Source organism: Aspergillus lentulus (genome assembly GCF_001445615.1).
Source record: "Aspergillus lentulus DNA, contig: Alt12, strain: IFM 54703, whole genome shotgun sequence".
Taxonomy (NCBI): Eukaryota; Fungi; Ascomycota; class Eurotiomycetes; order Eurotiales; family Aspergillaceae; genus Aspergillus; species Aspergillus lentulus.
In genome coordinates this window covers 395,395-410,026 of record NW_028322115.1, presented here as the reverse complement: position 1 = coordinate 410,026, position 14,632 = coordinate 395,395, and the positions used below count along the sequence as shown (strand labels likewise).

At 53.4% G+C, this 14,632-nt stretch overlaps 7 protein-coding genes across 7 annotated transcripts; 1 reads left to right on the top strand and 6 right to left on the bottom strand.

Annotated features, from left to right (window-relative positions):
• Positions 1-88: 88 nt before the first annotated feature.
• ALT_6098 (DUF1445 domain protein) lies at positions 89-1,035 on the bottom strand (the record flags this gene model as incomplete). Its single annotated transcript, XM_033555647.2, has 2 exons — positions 89-247; positions 307-1,035. The coding sequence occupies 2 exons, from the start codon at positions 1,033-1,035 to the stop codon at positions 89-91; spliced, it is 888 nt and encodes a 295-aa protein (XP_033411538.2).
• A 556-nt stretch (positions 1,036-1,591) lies between these two features.
• ALT_6097 (allantoate permease family MFS transporter) lies at positions 1,592-3,166 on the top strand (the record flags this gene model as incomplete). The annotated part of the gene is made up of 3 exons (XM_033555648.2): positions 1,592-1,796; positions 1,849-2,272; positions 2,332-3,166. 3 exons carry the CDS (start codon positions 1,592-1,594, stop codon positions 3,164-3,166), a joined length of 1,464 nt encoding a protein of 487 aa, XP_033411539.1.
• Positions 3,167-3,427: 261 nt separating this feature from the next.
• ALT_6096 (transcription factor domain-containing protein) lies at positions 3,428-5,743 on the bottom strand (the record flags this gene model as incomplete). The annotated part of the gene is made up of 6 exons (XM_089600026.1): positions 3,428-4,085; positions 4,149-4,484; positions 4,534-4,710; positions 4,757-4,920; positions 4,971-5,530; positions 5,641-5,743. 6 exons carry the CDS (start codon positions 5,741-5,743, stop codon positions 3,428-3,430), a joined length of 1,998 nt encoding a protein of 665 aa, XP_089455488.1.
• Positions 5,744-6,391: 648 nt separating this feature from the next.
• On the bottom strand, positions 6,392-7,184 carry ALT_6095 (bZIP transcription factor JlbA/IDI-4; the record flags this gene model as incomplete). The annotated part of the gene is made up of 2 exons (XM_089600025.1): positions 6,392-7,072; positions 7,137-7,184. The coding sequence occupies 2 exons, from the start codon at positions 7,182-7,184 to the stop codon at positions 6,392-6,394; spliced, it is 729 nt and encodes a 242-aa protein (XP_089455487.1).
• A 1,482-nt stretch (positions 7,185-8,666) lies between these two features.
• ALT_6094 (ankyrin repeat protein) lies at positions 8,667-9,695 on the bottom strand (the record flags this gene model as incomplete). Its single annotated transcript, XM_033555651.2, has 1 exon — positions 8,667-9,695. The coding sequence occupies one exon, from the start codon at positions 9,693-9,695 to the stop codon at positions 8,667-8,669; it is 1,029 nt and encodes a 342-aa protein (XP_033411542.2).
• Positions 9,696-10,627: 932 nt separating this feature from the next.
• Positions 10,628-12,584, bottom strand: ALT_6093 (MFS transporter; the record flags this gene model as incomplete). The annotated part of the gene is made up of 3 exons (XM_033555652.2): positions 10,628-10,934; positions 10,989-12,110; positions 12,193-12,584. 3 exons carry the CDS (start codon positions 12,582-12,584, stop codon positions 10,628-10,630), a joined length of 1,821 nt encoding a protein of 606 aa, XP_033411543.2.
• A 1,110-nt stretch (positions 12,585-13,694) lies between these two features.
• Positions 13,695-14,546, bottom strand: ALT_6092 (extracellular proline-rich protein; the record flags this gene model as incomplete). Its single annotated transcript, XM_033555653.2, has 1 exon — positions 13,695-14,546. One exon carries the CDS (start codon positions 14,544-14,546, stop codon positions 13,695-13,697), a length of 852 nt encoding a protein of 283 aa, XP_033411544.2.
• Positions 14,547-14,632: the final 86 nt, after the last annotated feature.

The following is a 14,632-nucleotide window of genomic DNA, read 5'->3' as shown; positions in this document are numbered from 1 at the left end:
CACCCACGCCACTATCAGATCCCACATATGAGACTCTATTCTACTACTGATGCGATACATCGACTGGTGGATATACCGGGCGTATCAGCTACACAGGCAACGCAATCCCAGCCCTCTCTCTCAGCGCCTCCAGATCCCCCGCCGTCCAGTCCGTAACGAGCATATTCCCTGGCTCATGCGAAAACACCAGTCCCTCGATCTTCTCGCCCGCCATCTCCACCGCCAACTGCGGCGTCACCCCACACGCCTGAAGTCAGTCAGCAGGGCTCTGCACCTCAAATACAGCCGCTGGTGTGGGTGACTTACCCAAAAAACAGGCTCTTCCCCTTCCTCAAACACCTGCGCCTCGCCCCAATCCGGTGTCTTAATATCCTTAATCCCCAGCCTCTCCGCCCCGTCCCACCCCCACGCAACCGGCTCGCCATGCGTCGCTCCGTACGGCCTCGTCACCTCCCTCACCCGCTCCACATCAGACATCTTATACGGCCTCATCGAAACAACCATGCAGGCCTCGCTGAACACGCCCGCAGGCATGAGCGGGACAGTAGTCCGATACATGGCCACCACGCGGCCGGTAATCTGGTGTCTAGGCGTTAACCCGGCTTCGCACAGTGCATCCTCGAAACTGAACGAGCAGCCGAGGAGAAAGCCTACGTGGTCGAGGGTGTATACATCCGTGAGATCCTTTCTGGATGCGATGTGGCGGCCGGACTGGTAGACGCGGTACTGCGGGCAGTCGGTGCGGAGGTCAAAGTCGGGATTGATGATGCAGGCTGCTGGGGAGACGGTGTGCGGATTGCCCTGGGGGATGATGCCGAGGAGAGGGCAGGGGACGGGGTTGCGGAGGCAGAGGGCGTGGAAGTCTGGGGCGTAGCGGGAGGGGAGGATCAGGAGGTTGGCTTGCAGGGAGCCGGGGGAGAGGCCGGAGGTGTTGGTTATGATGTTTTGGCGGGCAAGGAGGCGGGTGGTGTAGCTATTGCTTTTGCCCGTGGTGATGCTATTGCTGTTGCTGTTGCTGGGGGTGATGCTGCCCATTTTGCTAGTTGATAAGGTGGTTACGAGTTACGAGTTACGATGTAAAGTGGATATACGTAGGATGCAGCCCAGATATCTACCATCACTATCATATGCACTGCATCTATCTCTCTGGTGGCCATGCGGTAGCTGGATACGGATACCCCAGATATCGGCATGTGGGCTCCGAGATAGGCATTCCCCTGGTGAGTCGGTATCCAACATCCTATCAGTATGGTTGATACTCATGCCGATCCACCGGATTGAATTGCCGCCATTAACGTTGCTTTGACTCCAATTCTCCAACAGCCACGGACCAAAATGTCTCCATCCCCACGTTGCTCCACCGTTATCACCCCAATAGCTTGATTCCATCGGCCCGATGAGGGGAGGATCGGCCGACGACGATGATTGGCATGGCAGTTTTCATTACGGAAGATAATCATTGCCGTGGGCTATCTGATTCCGGGGTAATGCTATCATAATATCATTTACCGATCTGGCCAGCTCTTATAAGACTAATACTCGTGCATCCACACCTGGTCATCTATATTCCATAGTCAGGACCGTCAACGAAATGACCGAACCAGACCACAAACCCTCCCTCCAGGAACCATCGAAAGACGCCCAAGAAGACATCGCCCAGGGCATCGACATTGATTTGCAGAATGTCGTCCTCGACCCAAAGAAGGAGCGCAAGCTCCTCCTCAAACTCGACCTCGCCTTTGTCCCCATCATCATGCTAACCTATCTGTCCTGCTTTCTCGACCGAACCAACATCGGTATTTGCGCCCTCTCACCCACCTGCCAATCTGGCTACTGACACTTCGACAGGAAATGTCAAAGTAGCAGGCATGCCCGAAGCCATCGGCGCCTCGCCCAGCCAATTCTCCACCGCCGTCTCCATCTTCTACGTGACCTACGTGCTCCTCGAAGCCCCCTGGGCCGTGCTCATGAAGAAGCTCACCCCGCGGAACATCCTCACGGGGCTGTGTATAGTCTGGTCCATCACCACCGTCTTCACGGGGTTCGTGACAAATGTCCCCGCGCTGTACGCTACCCGCCTTATCCTCGGCGCCTGCGAGGCAGGCCTCTTCCCCTGCCTGAATCTGTACCTGACGATGGTCTACCGGCGCGAGGAGCAAGCAAAGCGCGTGTCGTATCTTATGAGCTGCGCCGCGATTTCCGGTGCGTTTGGCGGCTTGCTTGCGTATGGACTGTTGCATATGGATGGGATTGGGGGGAAGGCTGGTTGGAGGTATCCCTCCCTTTTCACTTTTCTTCACCTGAAGTAAATGCTAATGCTACGTAATAAAGATGGGTCTACATAATCGAAGGCCTCTTCAGCCTCATCTGCGCATTCCTCATCTGGTTCGGCCTCCCCAACGACCCGTCCAACGCTTACTTCCTCACCCCCGACGAGAAACACATGATGCGGGTGCGCAACGCCCAGCGAGCCGCCTACATGGGCAGCGACGAGTTCAGCTGGGCCGAGATGCGGATCGCCGTCACCGACCCCAAGCTCGCATTCAGCGCCATCACGCAGTTCTGCCAGGATATCCTGCTGTATGGGTTCAGCACGTTCCTGCCCACCATCCTCAAGGGGATCGGGTACGATTCGCTGATGAGCAATATCCTCACCGTGCCGGTGTACTTCTGGGCGGCGATTGTGTTTGTGAGTGTGGCGTGGGCGGCGGATCGGTATAGTCGCTTTGCGATGTTCCTGCTGGTCACGAATGTGTTCGGGCTGGTGGGGTATATTCTGTTGCTGGCGGTATCGAACAATGCGGTCAAGTACTTCGCGACGTATCTGATCGGGATAGCGACGTACACCGGGGTCGGGCTGAACATCGCCTGGTTGAATGTGAATGTGGCGCCGCATTACCGCCGCGCGCTGGAGATTGGGCTCCAGCAGACGATTGGCAATCTGGCGGGGATTGTGTCTGGGCAGATCTATCGGACGTCGCCGTATGTGCTTGGGAATTCGTTCTCGTTGGGGGCGCTGGTGGTTGCGCAGGGGGTGGTGCTGGGGCATGCGGTTTATCTGCGGAGGGAGAATAACCTCAAAGTAAAGATTGAGGCGGGGGAAAAGGAGGATACGAGGCGTGTTAGGACGGGGGATAAGGCGTTGGATTTTGTGTATCATTATTGATCGCGGAGCGTTGTCTTTAGTATACTGCCTGTGCTTGCGGTGAGGGTATGCAGGACTACTTGACCAAGTATATACACATCCTGCCACTGACTGAATTTCTCACTATCACAGATTCTACTTACTGTAGAGATGGTCTGGACACTTTAACCAGTGGTAAGTGGTGACTAAAGATAACTGCATATAAACTATGTGCAATATTCAATTGAACAAGACGACCGTGTATTCATGATAGATATAGATACATACAGATACACCAGGCAACTACCTTCTATCGTGCGACTCCTGCCCCAGACTCAAGCTCTCATACTTGCTCAACATATCCCTTACCCCCGACGCCGCATAATTCCTCATCCTCTTGCCATCCGCCGCCGCCACGTCTCTCCCCTCGCCTTCCCCCAACTTATCCAGCCCATCCTCATAGTCATCCCATTTATCCGGCTTTGACGAGGGGGGATACCGCCCGAACAGCTCTTTGATTTCCTCCGGCACCTGATCCGACTCCAGCACGCGCGCCTCCTGGTCATGTGCCCTTACCGACTGCCGGAAGATATGGAATAGATTCCGGCCTACCTGTGACCGGCACGCGATGACCGAGAATGCGCTCGTCAGGGCAAGGAAGTCACTGTCGAGGATATCGAACGAGGCGTGGTCGAGCATCGTGAATAGCGCGACCATGATTGCGTATGTGGTGAACGGGTGCGTGCGGCCGATGCCGTATTCCTCGCGGTGGAGGCGGACCAGGGCAGCGATGGCGCGTGCCGACGCGAGACTCTGCTCGGTTGCTTTGTCGCGGACGTCTGCGGGGAGTTGACTGGAGGGAGGGACGGTGGTTTGCGTTTTGCCTTCTTCCTCGGAGAAGAAGGTGTGGACGCCGAAGCCGTCGCGCGAGAGGCTGATCAGGATGGCGTGGTAGCGCATCCTACGATGGTCAGTAATTCTGAGCTCGACTAGAGGCCAAGCCAAGGGAAGGAAGGGGACAAACCTGAGTAAGAGGATATGGGCCGGGGGTTTGCCGGCTGGGTCGAAAAAGTCCGGGAGCTGGGCTTCCCACTCCTGCAGCTTGTCGTAAAATTCTTTCTTTCGCTCGTGCTGAGTGGCGTCGGGGCGGGGTTCTTGATAGAGATGATGGGAAATGTCCCTCGCGATAAAGGACAGTCTGCACGCTTCGTCAAAGTATTGGCTGAGGAACGACGGCCGGGGCGCTCTACCTGTTGGATACGGAACCCATTCCTCGCTGGGCTGGCTTTCGTCGCGGTCGATGCGCTTGACGCATACGCGGTGGATTTTGCTCGGTTTGCGAAAGTTGGTATGTACGACACTATGCGGTCAGTAGTCAACAGAAGCAGAACAGCCGAGTAGGGACCTACGTGTCGACCTGGAATAACCCCCAGGCGGTTCGTTGGATCGAAGATCGCATCTCCTCGGACATTTGCAGCTTGTCTAGGTCGAGATCTGGGCCGTTGATGATGCCCAGGGACTCGGCCATTTCGATGGCGCGGTGCAACATGGTATATCCCAGATCATCGTCGCCGGACATGGAGTACCTGTACAGTCAGTACGTGAAAATGCTCTTGGGGAGACAGGACCTACCTTTCATACAGAAGCAGTGTCGCCTGCAGAGATGCCAGACGCACACTCCTCCCTCGTTCGAGCTGGTAGCTATGCATATGTCGTTCTGCTTCGGCGAGGAAGTCACTCCCTTTGGTTTTCACATCGCCCGGTATCGCATATGCCTCGGAATATTGTGAATAATGCTGGTGTCTGTCAGCAGCTCAACATAATCACCAACCAACAGGAAACATACGCATGCATTGGCCAGCATGGCATTGACCAGAAACGGACTGCACAAGTCCGAGTTCGTATTCCTGCCCTGCATATGCCGGACAAACGCCCGCAAATCGACAAACGCATAGAACGGATAATCCCAGGTGAAATACAACGATATCAGATGTGACACCAGCGCGTCGTCATCCGTCACCGTCGTCCACGGCCTCGCAGGCACCTTGTACGGCGCCACGTCGCACAGATATTGAATATCCATGACCTGGGGCCGGAACGGCGGCTCGCCGCTCTCGATGCGCACCCGCATCCGCATATCCTGCAGCCGCTTGACGGTCTCGCCATCCCGGCCGGCATCCTGCACATCCTTCAAGGTCTTCTCGACGAATAGCTTCATTTCCTCGATCGAGCAGTCGGCGCGGATCATCCCCTGCAGTGTCTGCAGGTGTGCGTTGTCCACCAGGCGCATCACATTCAACAAATCCCTAAGCAGACCCCCGTGGTAGCTAGGGTCCTCCATAATCAACTTCGTCGCGACATCGTCGACGTCGTCCTCATCGTTTTGATTCGTATTTATAGGTGCGTCTGGCCGGTCTAGCCCGGTGCAGCCGGTGCAGGGGGCAAGCTCCACGCTCTGCTTGTGGGAGACAGTTAGCGCATACTTTCCGGTCAACCCATTTCTGATGTTAGTTTACCCGCCTTGCTCGTAATTCCATCGTTCTTGCTCTTATCCTCGGTCTCATTCTCGATCAGGGTGTGGCTGTCGGTGTCGCGGGCATTGTTATTGTTGCTGGACATGGTGGGCAAGCCCCGGGCACATTGCCCACTGCTTGTTTCGGATGGTCTGCTGTAAGATGGGGATGAAGATTGAGCTAAAGATGCTAAAGATGGACGCGGCTCTGGGGACGAGGCACGGATTCAGACAGAAAGTTCTCTTCCCAGGGAAAGGAAGCAGTTGGTGCTGTGGTTCCGCGGATGATGCGTAATGACGTCACTGTCTCGTCTCTTGTTATTCGAAGATATTACAAGAACCTTTGGACTGTCTCTCTTACATTCCGTCAATCTTGGAAATTGTCCTCAGGACCTGGGGAAAGAGTGGATTGCTCATCCGGGTACACGCCTGATTTGTGGGTGATCAGCCGGAGGATGGAAAGGGCAGTGGCTGGCGTGGATCCCCATAGCATTGCCCATCAGGTTCATGTCAAGCAACAGGTATCTGGAAGTTAATCTTGATTGTCTTGAATGACAGTGCATCGTAAGATATTTTATGTCCATTTCCATAACTACAGCCCTATATGCGACTTCAGTATGCTGGCAGCTGGATAACGCCATGGCGCATTGACACGGACCAGCCATATCTTGGCAATACGTCACGAGACCAGACCATCAAGTTGGGCACAATTACAAGTTATGTTGCATTGAATTTGACCAGTTCATAAACTAACATTACTTGTCTTTCTTCAACAACCCCCTCAACGCCTCCGTCTCCCCTTCCAACTTTGACACCCGCATCTTCAACTCGTCCCGCTCCCGCTTCACCTTCTCCAGTTCCGCCTCCAGCTCGTTCATCCGGTCCACCCGTCGTTGGCGATATCTGCGTGCAGCAAGGGTATTCAGCTGACGCTTGGAAACCCGGTTCGGGGTCTCCTTGGACGGGTGGTTCATAGAGGTCGATGCTGCAGTAATGGACACGGGCGGGGGTCTCGAGGCGGGCATGAGCAGTGGTGGAGTCAGCGCTTGAACTTGGCCTTGGTTGATTTGTGTGTCTGCTGATATCAGTATAATCCTCGCTTGAGGCTGAAGGGACATACCGGAATCTGTGCCCGAGGAATCAATATCCAGAAAAGGCATAGAGTCGTTCACATCAACAGCAGGAGTCGAAATCGCAGTCAAGTCAAACGAGTCGGGCGCATACGGCGAACTGGAAGTCCCCGTTGGTAGACTTGCATAGTCCAGATCACTGAGGCCAGCGAGATCGGGGGGTAGAGGTATAAAGGCAGATGGGTCGGTGTCGTAGAGTGACAGTGACGGGTCGGGGAACGAGGCAAGATCGAGGTTGGTATCCGGAAAGACAAAATTCGGAGAACAGAACGCCGGGTTACTATCGTAAAACTCAAAGGGAGAAAACTGATGATGCGGTTGGAGGTATCCAGGAAGAGAATTATGCGAGTTGCTGAGGCTGGAAGAAGACTGGGCCGGTCTGGCGGGCCACCTGCACGGATATGGCGGTGACCGACATTGTTCTATGCTTTAGGCCGGGTCTGTGACCCGGCGGGTTTAAGACAGATTCAAAGAAAAGGGCGTCTGGTCGTCGAGAGCGACGATGATGGATGGGAAGGAGAAAGACGGAGAGTAAGCGGGGGATGGCGCTTTATAAGTTGCGGATGCACCAAATCCGCGGGTGGGGCGCAGTCTTACACTTAATTAATATCGGTTATCTAGTCTACAGAAACGTCTAAAGATAGAAATATTATTATATTGAGTAATTGGCCATTCATGTTCTTTCCTTCTACTCCATGCAAAAACAAACAGTTGGTCCTGGATATAAAACAGTCAGTGGCAGATCATTAAAGGCCTCAACAATAGACAGAACAAGAAGGATCAAGTCAGAAGATGTCGACTCGTCACTTGAAGATGTCTTCCATGATTCATCTTCAAGAGCTTCAGAATGCCACGCATATCAGCTCGGAGGGTATAATCATTCTTGTTGCATAGGGGGCAGTATATGGGGTATTATTGATGACTTACCAGAAGCTTCTTTCAACTTATTCCTCTATCTCAGGCACAGTATCAACGCCTCTATCTCTACTTCATTTACTCTTCTACAGCCATATTATATGACATTGTCTGCATCTCTCATCCAACGATCATCTACGCTCATAATGAGTCTCAATGACCACCATGATCAAACAAGACATTACTCTACTTCTCAGTAATTATTCTACTTCTCAGGCCTCACTATCATCACCATCATCCTGTATCATCCTCACTCATACTGTATAACCTCATCTATCGTCAACATAAGACGGCGATCTGATTGGCCAATTCCAGCCTTCCGGAAACAGTTAGTCTGATAAGAATCCAATGCCAAGAATGAGCCAACATGACTCATGCTGACTCATGCTTTTGATTGGCTGAGTGTTTCAGTCTAGACGCCGGTGCGGGGCAGATCCACTTCTTACTATTTCCTAATCAGGAACCGCACATCGCTTACCCTCATTTGATGGAACATGAGCAGGCTGTGTTGCTTCACGATGCATGGCTAGCGATGTATTAGCAGAAGCTATGCAATAGATGCTGTCTGTCAAATATCCCATTATTTCGTGGAGTCCATTCTTCTCTCCTGATGGAAGGAGTCGTCAGATCTCTCTCGAGCTACAAACGCAAGGTTCAATGATTATGGCTACCAATTTGGAGTCATCTCTGTCATTGATGAAACTTTCTCTGTTTACAGGTCGTCGCGACTCTACGTTCTACGCCACTATGGGTTACATGTCTACAGACTGCCAGGATGTCTCAAGATGGAATCAATGAGTGATGATATTGCTGCGATATAAGCCAGTAGTAAGACCAAACAAGACACAAACCAAAACCAGAACCAGAACCAGAACCAAAACGAAAGCAGAACCTGAACAGGGTGAGAGAACATACCGAATGTCTTTTTTTTGATTTTCTTTTTTCCCGTTCTTTCGTGGTTCAATGTTCGACGAAACCTGCAGTATCAGCCCCGAAGCGACTCAGAGTACGGAGAAGAGGCGGCAGAGGAAAGCAAACTTGCCAACTGAAAGTTGTGCGCCGCACTCGCGAACCAAGCCGCGGTCCTCCCACCAACCTCCATCCGCGGATCAGCTCCATGGCGGAGCATCCACCTGATCGCATTTGTCCGATCATGCCACTGCTCGGCGGCAGCGATCATAAGCGGCGTGCGTCCGTTCTCCGCGTTGCCGTTGTTGATTGCCTCAGGGATGCGGCCGTACAGATACTCAAAAAAGTCCATGTTATCGTTGGACTCGGCAGCCGCATGCCAGGCATTTCTCCCCAGGAAGGGCAGGATACAAACCGCAATGTCGACCCCGTCCTCAGCGAGATCCCAGGCCAGAAGCGCATCTGCGTGTCGACACAGCTGGTACTGGGCCACCTCGGTGACTTGGGCCTGCCAGTTCGGCAGACGGCGGACACGCTGCCACATCCTGCTGAACATATCGGCGCTGTGGTAAGCGGCCAAGGTGAGGAAGTTGGGCGGCTCGTTCCGTCTTCCGACGCGACAGACGCCATATAACAGGTCCTCGGGCTCCATCCTGGCAATAAGGTACTTGGCAATGGCATTGTTGCCCCAGGCGAGAGCCAGACCCAGCAGACGCCAGCCGTTCAAGCTGAAGGACATCAGGTCCAGACCAGCCTCGACAAGCACCTTCAGGATCTCGAGGTAATTAGTCCTGATAATACCAGCAATTGTGTCGGGGGCACGAATGAAGGGGACTTCGCATGGATGGCGGAGGTGGCTGGTTGGGAGGACGTTATCGGGGAGCCTGCCGCCGTAACGCTCGAGAACAGCGGCCTCATCTGGAAGGGTGTAAGTATTTTTCTCTATGAAGCGAAGTTTGATTACCTCTTTGGCGTGCGAGGCGAGGTCCTCCACATCTCGCACGATACGACGCAGCTCTTCCTCGTCGAGGAAGCCCAAGCTGTGCTGGAGGATCTCCGCAGGGAGTTCCAGCAACGAACGACCTCTGGGTGTTTCGTTTGCCATTTTGTTGTTGGTGGGTTTGACACGAAGAAGTTTCAAGGGGAATTGTGTGGAAAGCTGAAGAACCTGGCAAGAATGCCGATGATAATCGTACAGGTAAGAGGGTTGAAGAGAGTAGATGATGATAAAGATGGAATAGATTGATATTGTAGAGAATGACACTCCTTATATACCTTCGCTCATCTCCAATGTCTCAGTCGTTCTCCTATATACAAGACATACCTCTTCAACATCTGAATGAAGCTGTACATGTCTTCCAACTGTCGTTGTTGTATAAGACATCTACTTTGTCTGCATCCTCATTATCACCTGGCGGAGAAGTCCATGATAGTAGAACCCAGGAGCATCAATTGTCTCTATTCCAAGACAGCACCGTACGGGACAAGAATTCTCCCTATCATGCCAGTAGGCCGGGCAGACAAAGGCATTGTCCTGCATGATGTCTTGACAAAGGGAAGACATATGACAAAGACATGCGAACAAAGCATTGTCTTATTTGGTACAACCGAACCAGCGATACAGAAGAATATGCAATTTGATAGCCCCTACAGACGCTATTCGTTGATACAGAGTAGGTAGGTGTCTTTCAGAACCATTGTTCAACGGAGAGACAAGAGTTAGTGAATGGAAGAGACTACCTGGTTCAGATATGAGATTTGTAGCCTGGTCTGGTTGTCTTTTCGCTATTCTGGATACACTAGAGCAGGTCACTACAGCAAGCCTCACTGCCTACGTTCGTTGTACTCTTCTTTTCTCAGTATCTACCGTCGGCATCCCTCGGGTCAAGCTATTGTCAACCTGAGTACAGATGAATACACAGGAGTAGCATGCAGGAACGTGGCCAATACTAGACCTATCGAACCAAGGATACAGCTAAGCTGCAGATAATACTTATATATACTTAGGAACATATTTACATTTTGACCAAAGGCAGATCACGACTGCCTTCTCTCCTCCGTCTGCCCATTCGCGTCCTCTGCGGCCTTATTTTCAGTCATCTCCGTGGGCGCATGCGCCGCCTCATCCAGCTCAAGCGTCGGCGCAAACCGACTCTTCATCCTAAGCCTCTTCCCATAAAGATAGAAGATAACCGGGATCGGCACCAGCGCGGTAGCAACACACCCCAGCAGCGTCGCAGCCCACTGAATCCCCATATTATTGAACATCTGCCGCGAAAACAGCGGGAAGCTAGCTGCCAACACGGACCGACAGAAGGTATTTGCCGCGATGGCGGAGGCCGCACTGCACTTGTTAGAAGAAACGCCTCATGCGCCGAGAGCAGGGGCATAGACTTACAACATGAGATACGTATCAATCAAATAATTAAACAACTGGATAAACACAATCAACAGCCCGAACCCGGTGAATAGCCCGCTCAGCGTCGACACAATCCACGGCACCTCAGCCGTGAACCCCGTCCATCCGAACCAGAAGATGCCCGCCGCGAAGAGCGCCCCGCCAGTAATCACCGGCGGAAGACGCCATTCGGGCACCGGCACGCCCGCATTCTCCTGCAGCTTCTTGTTGTACGATCTGCTGGCAAAAACACAGATGTAGGCGCCGCCGATCAACAGCCCGACGACCATCCCGAAGAGCGGCAGCCCGCCGACACCTGCGTTCATGTGGTACACGCCCTGGTAGACGAGGCCATACGCCGTCAGGAAACAGTACAGCAGCCCGTAAATGAAACTGAGGTAGAGCGTGACGGCGAGGATGAGGGGTTCGTGCACGAGCAGGCGCAGCGGGCGGGAGAAGTTGTTCACGAGTAACTCCTGCAGGTCGATTTCGATTTCCTCCTGCTTGGCGTGGATGCCCCAGTTCTTTGTGCGGCGGCGGAGCTCGGCGGCTTTGTAGATGAGGATGACCGGCGGGTAGGACTCCTTGAGGAAGAAGAAGTTGAGGATGAGGGCGGCGTAGCCCATGATGGCGGGGATGTAGGCGGTCCAGCGCCAGCCTAGATATGACATGTTGATGAAGCCACCGATGAAGGGGGCGAGGAGGGGGCCCAGGAAGACCATGCTGGAGAACATGGCGATGGCGATGCCGCGGGACCGGTTGTCGAAGATATCGGAGAAGATGGCGGCCACGACGGCGAGCGGGCAGCTGCCGAAGACGCCGGAGAAGAAGCGAGAGATCAGAAGGGTTTGAAGGTCCTTTGCGACGGCGACGGCTATATTGAAGATCCCGAAGCCCAGCATCCCGATAAGGATGGGTAGTCGGCGGCCCTGCAGTTCGGAGAAGGGCGCCCAGATGAGCGGCCCGCAGGCGTAGCCTAGGATATACAGCGAGCTCGACAGTGTGGCGACCTCGACGCCGACGCCGAACACGCGCGCGACGTTACCGGTGGAACTGGAGAAGACGGCCGAGTCGAAGGTGGAGCAGATACTCGTGAAGGCGAGGATAGCACCCGTGCAGAGCCTAGAGAGAGTCACAAAGGCTAAGAAAATCAACCGTCACCCCATCATGTCGTGGGTGGCGAGGGGAATCAGGAAAAACTCACTTTCGGCGCGTGCTCCAGTTCTGAGGATACAGCGGATCGTCTTCCCCGTCGAACTCGACCACATAGTCTTCCCGATTGGGCAATTGGGGGGGATATGGCTTGCCGGCTCCAAACGCGGGGAGAGGCCCACGGGCAGACGCTCGGCTCTGCGTCTTGATGCTCTCTCCGACGGTGAGCGCATGCTGCAGCCGCTGCGTTTCGATCCGATCTATGACCTGCGACGAGGTCTGCCACCGTTCGAGGTCGGTCTCGGTGCGTCGCGAGTACATTGTTCGCAGCCGGGGCTGGGATCCATCGCTGCTGGAACTGTAGGAGGAATCGAGGCTCTCACGCGAGGAGACCGGAACCGCATCCTCCTCGGCGCGCTCGATTGCATGGTCTGCTGCATTCATTGTGCAGTCTATCTCCTGATGGATCAACACACCAGGACCACGAGTGATAAATTTTCGTCAGGAGCAGCTTATATATATTGGGTTAGAGAGCAGAAACCCCTGTGCTCAATAGTCCGCCCACTACGTCAAGGCCGCTCCAAGGTGGGGTCAGCCTGTATAGTTTTTCTTCTAGTGCGCCAATCGCCAGGATGGAACCTGGATAGACCCGCTACGAGAGAGAGATCCGCCCCGGATTCGGTTCTTTAGAGGAATTGCATTGCCGACTAGACTTATATATCTATATCAGAGACGCATATACCTGGATGTGATCAATCATGCAGGATTCATGTAGACATCGAATGACACATTATTATCTCATGCATGACTGATCCGCAGAAATCATGAATGATGAATCTAGATTGACCATACGAGGGAATACTGCTGCCTTACCACTCGGGCACCATTCAGGCCGCAACTAGCGTACAGAATAGTGGGGCGCAATGTAACGGTACCGTACGCCTTCTCGGAACTCGGAACGGAAAAAAGTGGACCACGTGCTGAATCATTTCTGAGTAATCGTGGATATAATTCACTCCGCTCTCACTTACACAATCTGGAGATATATATCATTGCAAAGCTTCAATAAGAGGTTAACTCCCTAGACAGAGTCAGAGCCTCACACACGAGGTGAGGACACCTATGAGAAGAGATACTTTCTCCAAGAGGCAGATTATGCTTCCTATTGCTGCAAGCCTGCAACTACTGCAAAGTGTGCAGTGATAAGGCTGTTGTTAATGGAATAGACCTTAGGAGATGTGATAATGCTATATAATAGAGTAAGTAATGACAGAAGGCACAGATGCAGAAGATAAAGTCAGAGCTACTGGAATGTGGACCTATATTCACCAGCTAGCTAATGAAATACTCAGACAATAATCATTACTATGAGTCCATGACAATCTATATGCAATGCAATGCAGATATCTGAGATAAAAAAGACAAGGCATGTCCTAGTGCAGAAAGAGTCGCAGCCACTAAACAATACCCCAACACCATGCTATCCTAGCCTCATTATTGTGGAATGAGAGATCGCGCTATTCGTTAAAGAGGTCATACCATTCCTTGTCATGCCTACACCCTCACCATCCTCCTCTCAAAATGCCACGTCTTCGTCTCAGTAGGCGCCTGTCCACCGCCAGTGCCAGTTGGTGATCCCCGAGTATGACTGTGACTGGGGGCAGTACCCGTCCCAACAGGGGGCGCCGGCTTGGTAGTCGTTCCTGTGTCCGTGGTGTGCGTGGTAGCAGTGCTCGTGGGTTCAGAAATCGGGGGAATCACGATAGTGGTCGTGTAGCCGTAGGTGTTGGTGTAGGTGATGGTCTCGCAGTGCTTGCAGTGTCCGGAGCCAGTACCAGTACCGGGACCACTTCCGCTGCCTCCACCGGGTGCTGGTGCCTGGGTGGGCGTCCCTGTATTCCCGCCGCTGCCGCCGCTGCCTACAGTGACGGTTACGGTGACTGTGGATGGAGGAGGGCAGCTGTTTCCTGGGCCGGGCAGGCTGACGGTTGTGGTCTGGGGAGGAACTTCTGGGGCCGCAGTAGCTGGTGGAACGTGGGTGGTGTAGCAGGTGGTTGTCTCGTAGGTAGAGGTTGTCAACCAGGTGCTGTAGTAGGTGGTGCCGCTCTGGGTGTGAATGGGAGTCGAGCAGGGCTTGAACGTCGTCTTGGTGATGGTCTCAGTGACGGTGGAGACGGAGCCAGAGTCGCCGCCAGGGACGACGGTCGTTGTAGGCTGAGGATGACCAGTGCCATTGCCATTGCCACCGGTGTGGGTAGGCTTACCGCCACCTCCGCCTGTGGGAAGCAGAGTATAAGTGGACGAGTGGTGAGAGGGGATGGTCGAGTTGGAGAAAGTGTGATGACCAGAAAAGGCAAGCGTAGAGCCTGCGAGGGCAGAGACAACGAGCAAAGAGTGCAGTATCATTTTGAATTCCTCTCACTGTAAGAAACAAACTTAATCTATTGATGGGGAGAATATCCCGAACCAGTGTGGGAGTCAGGTTTATATAC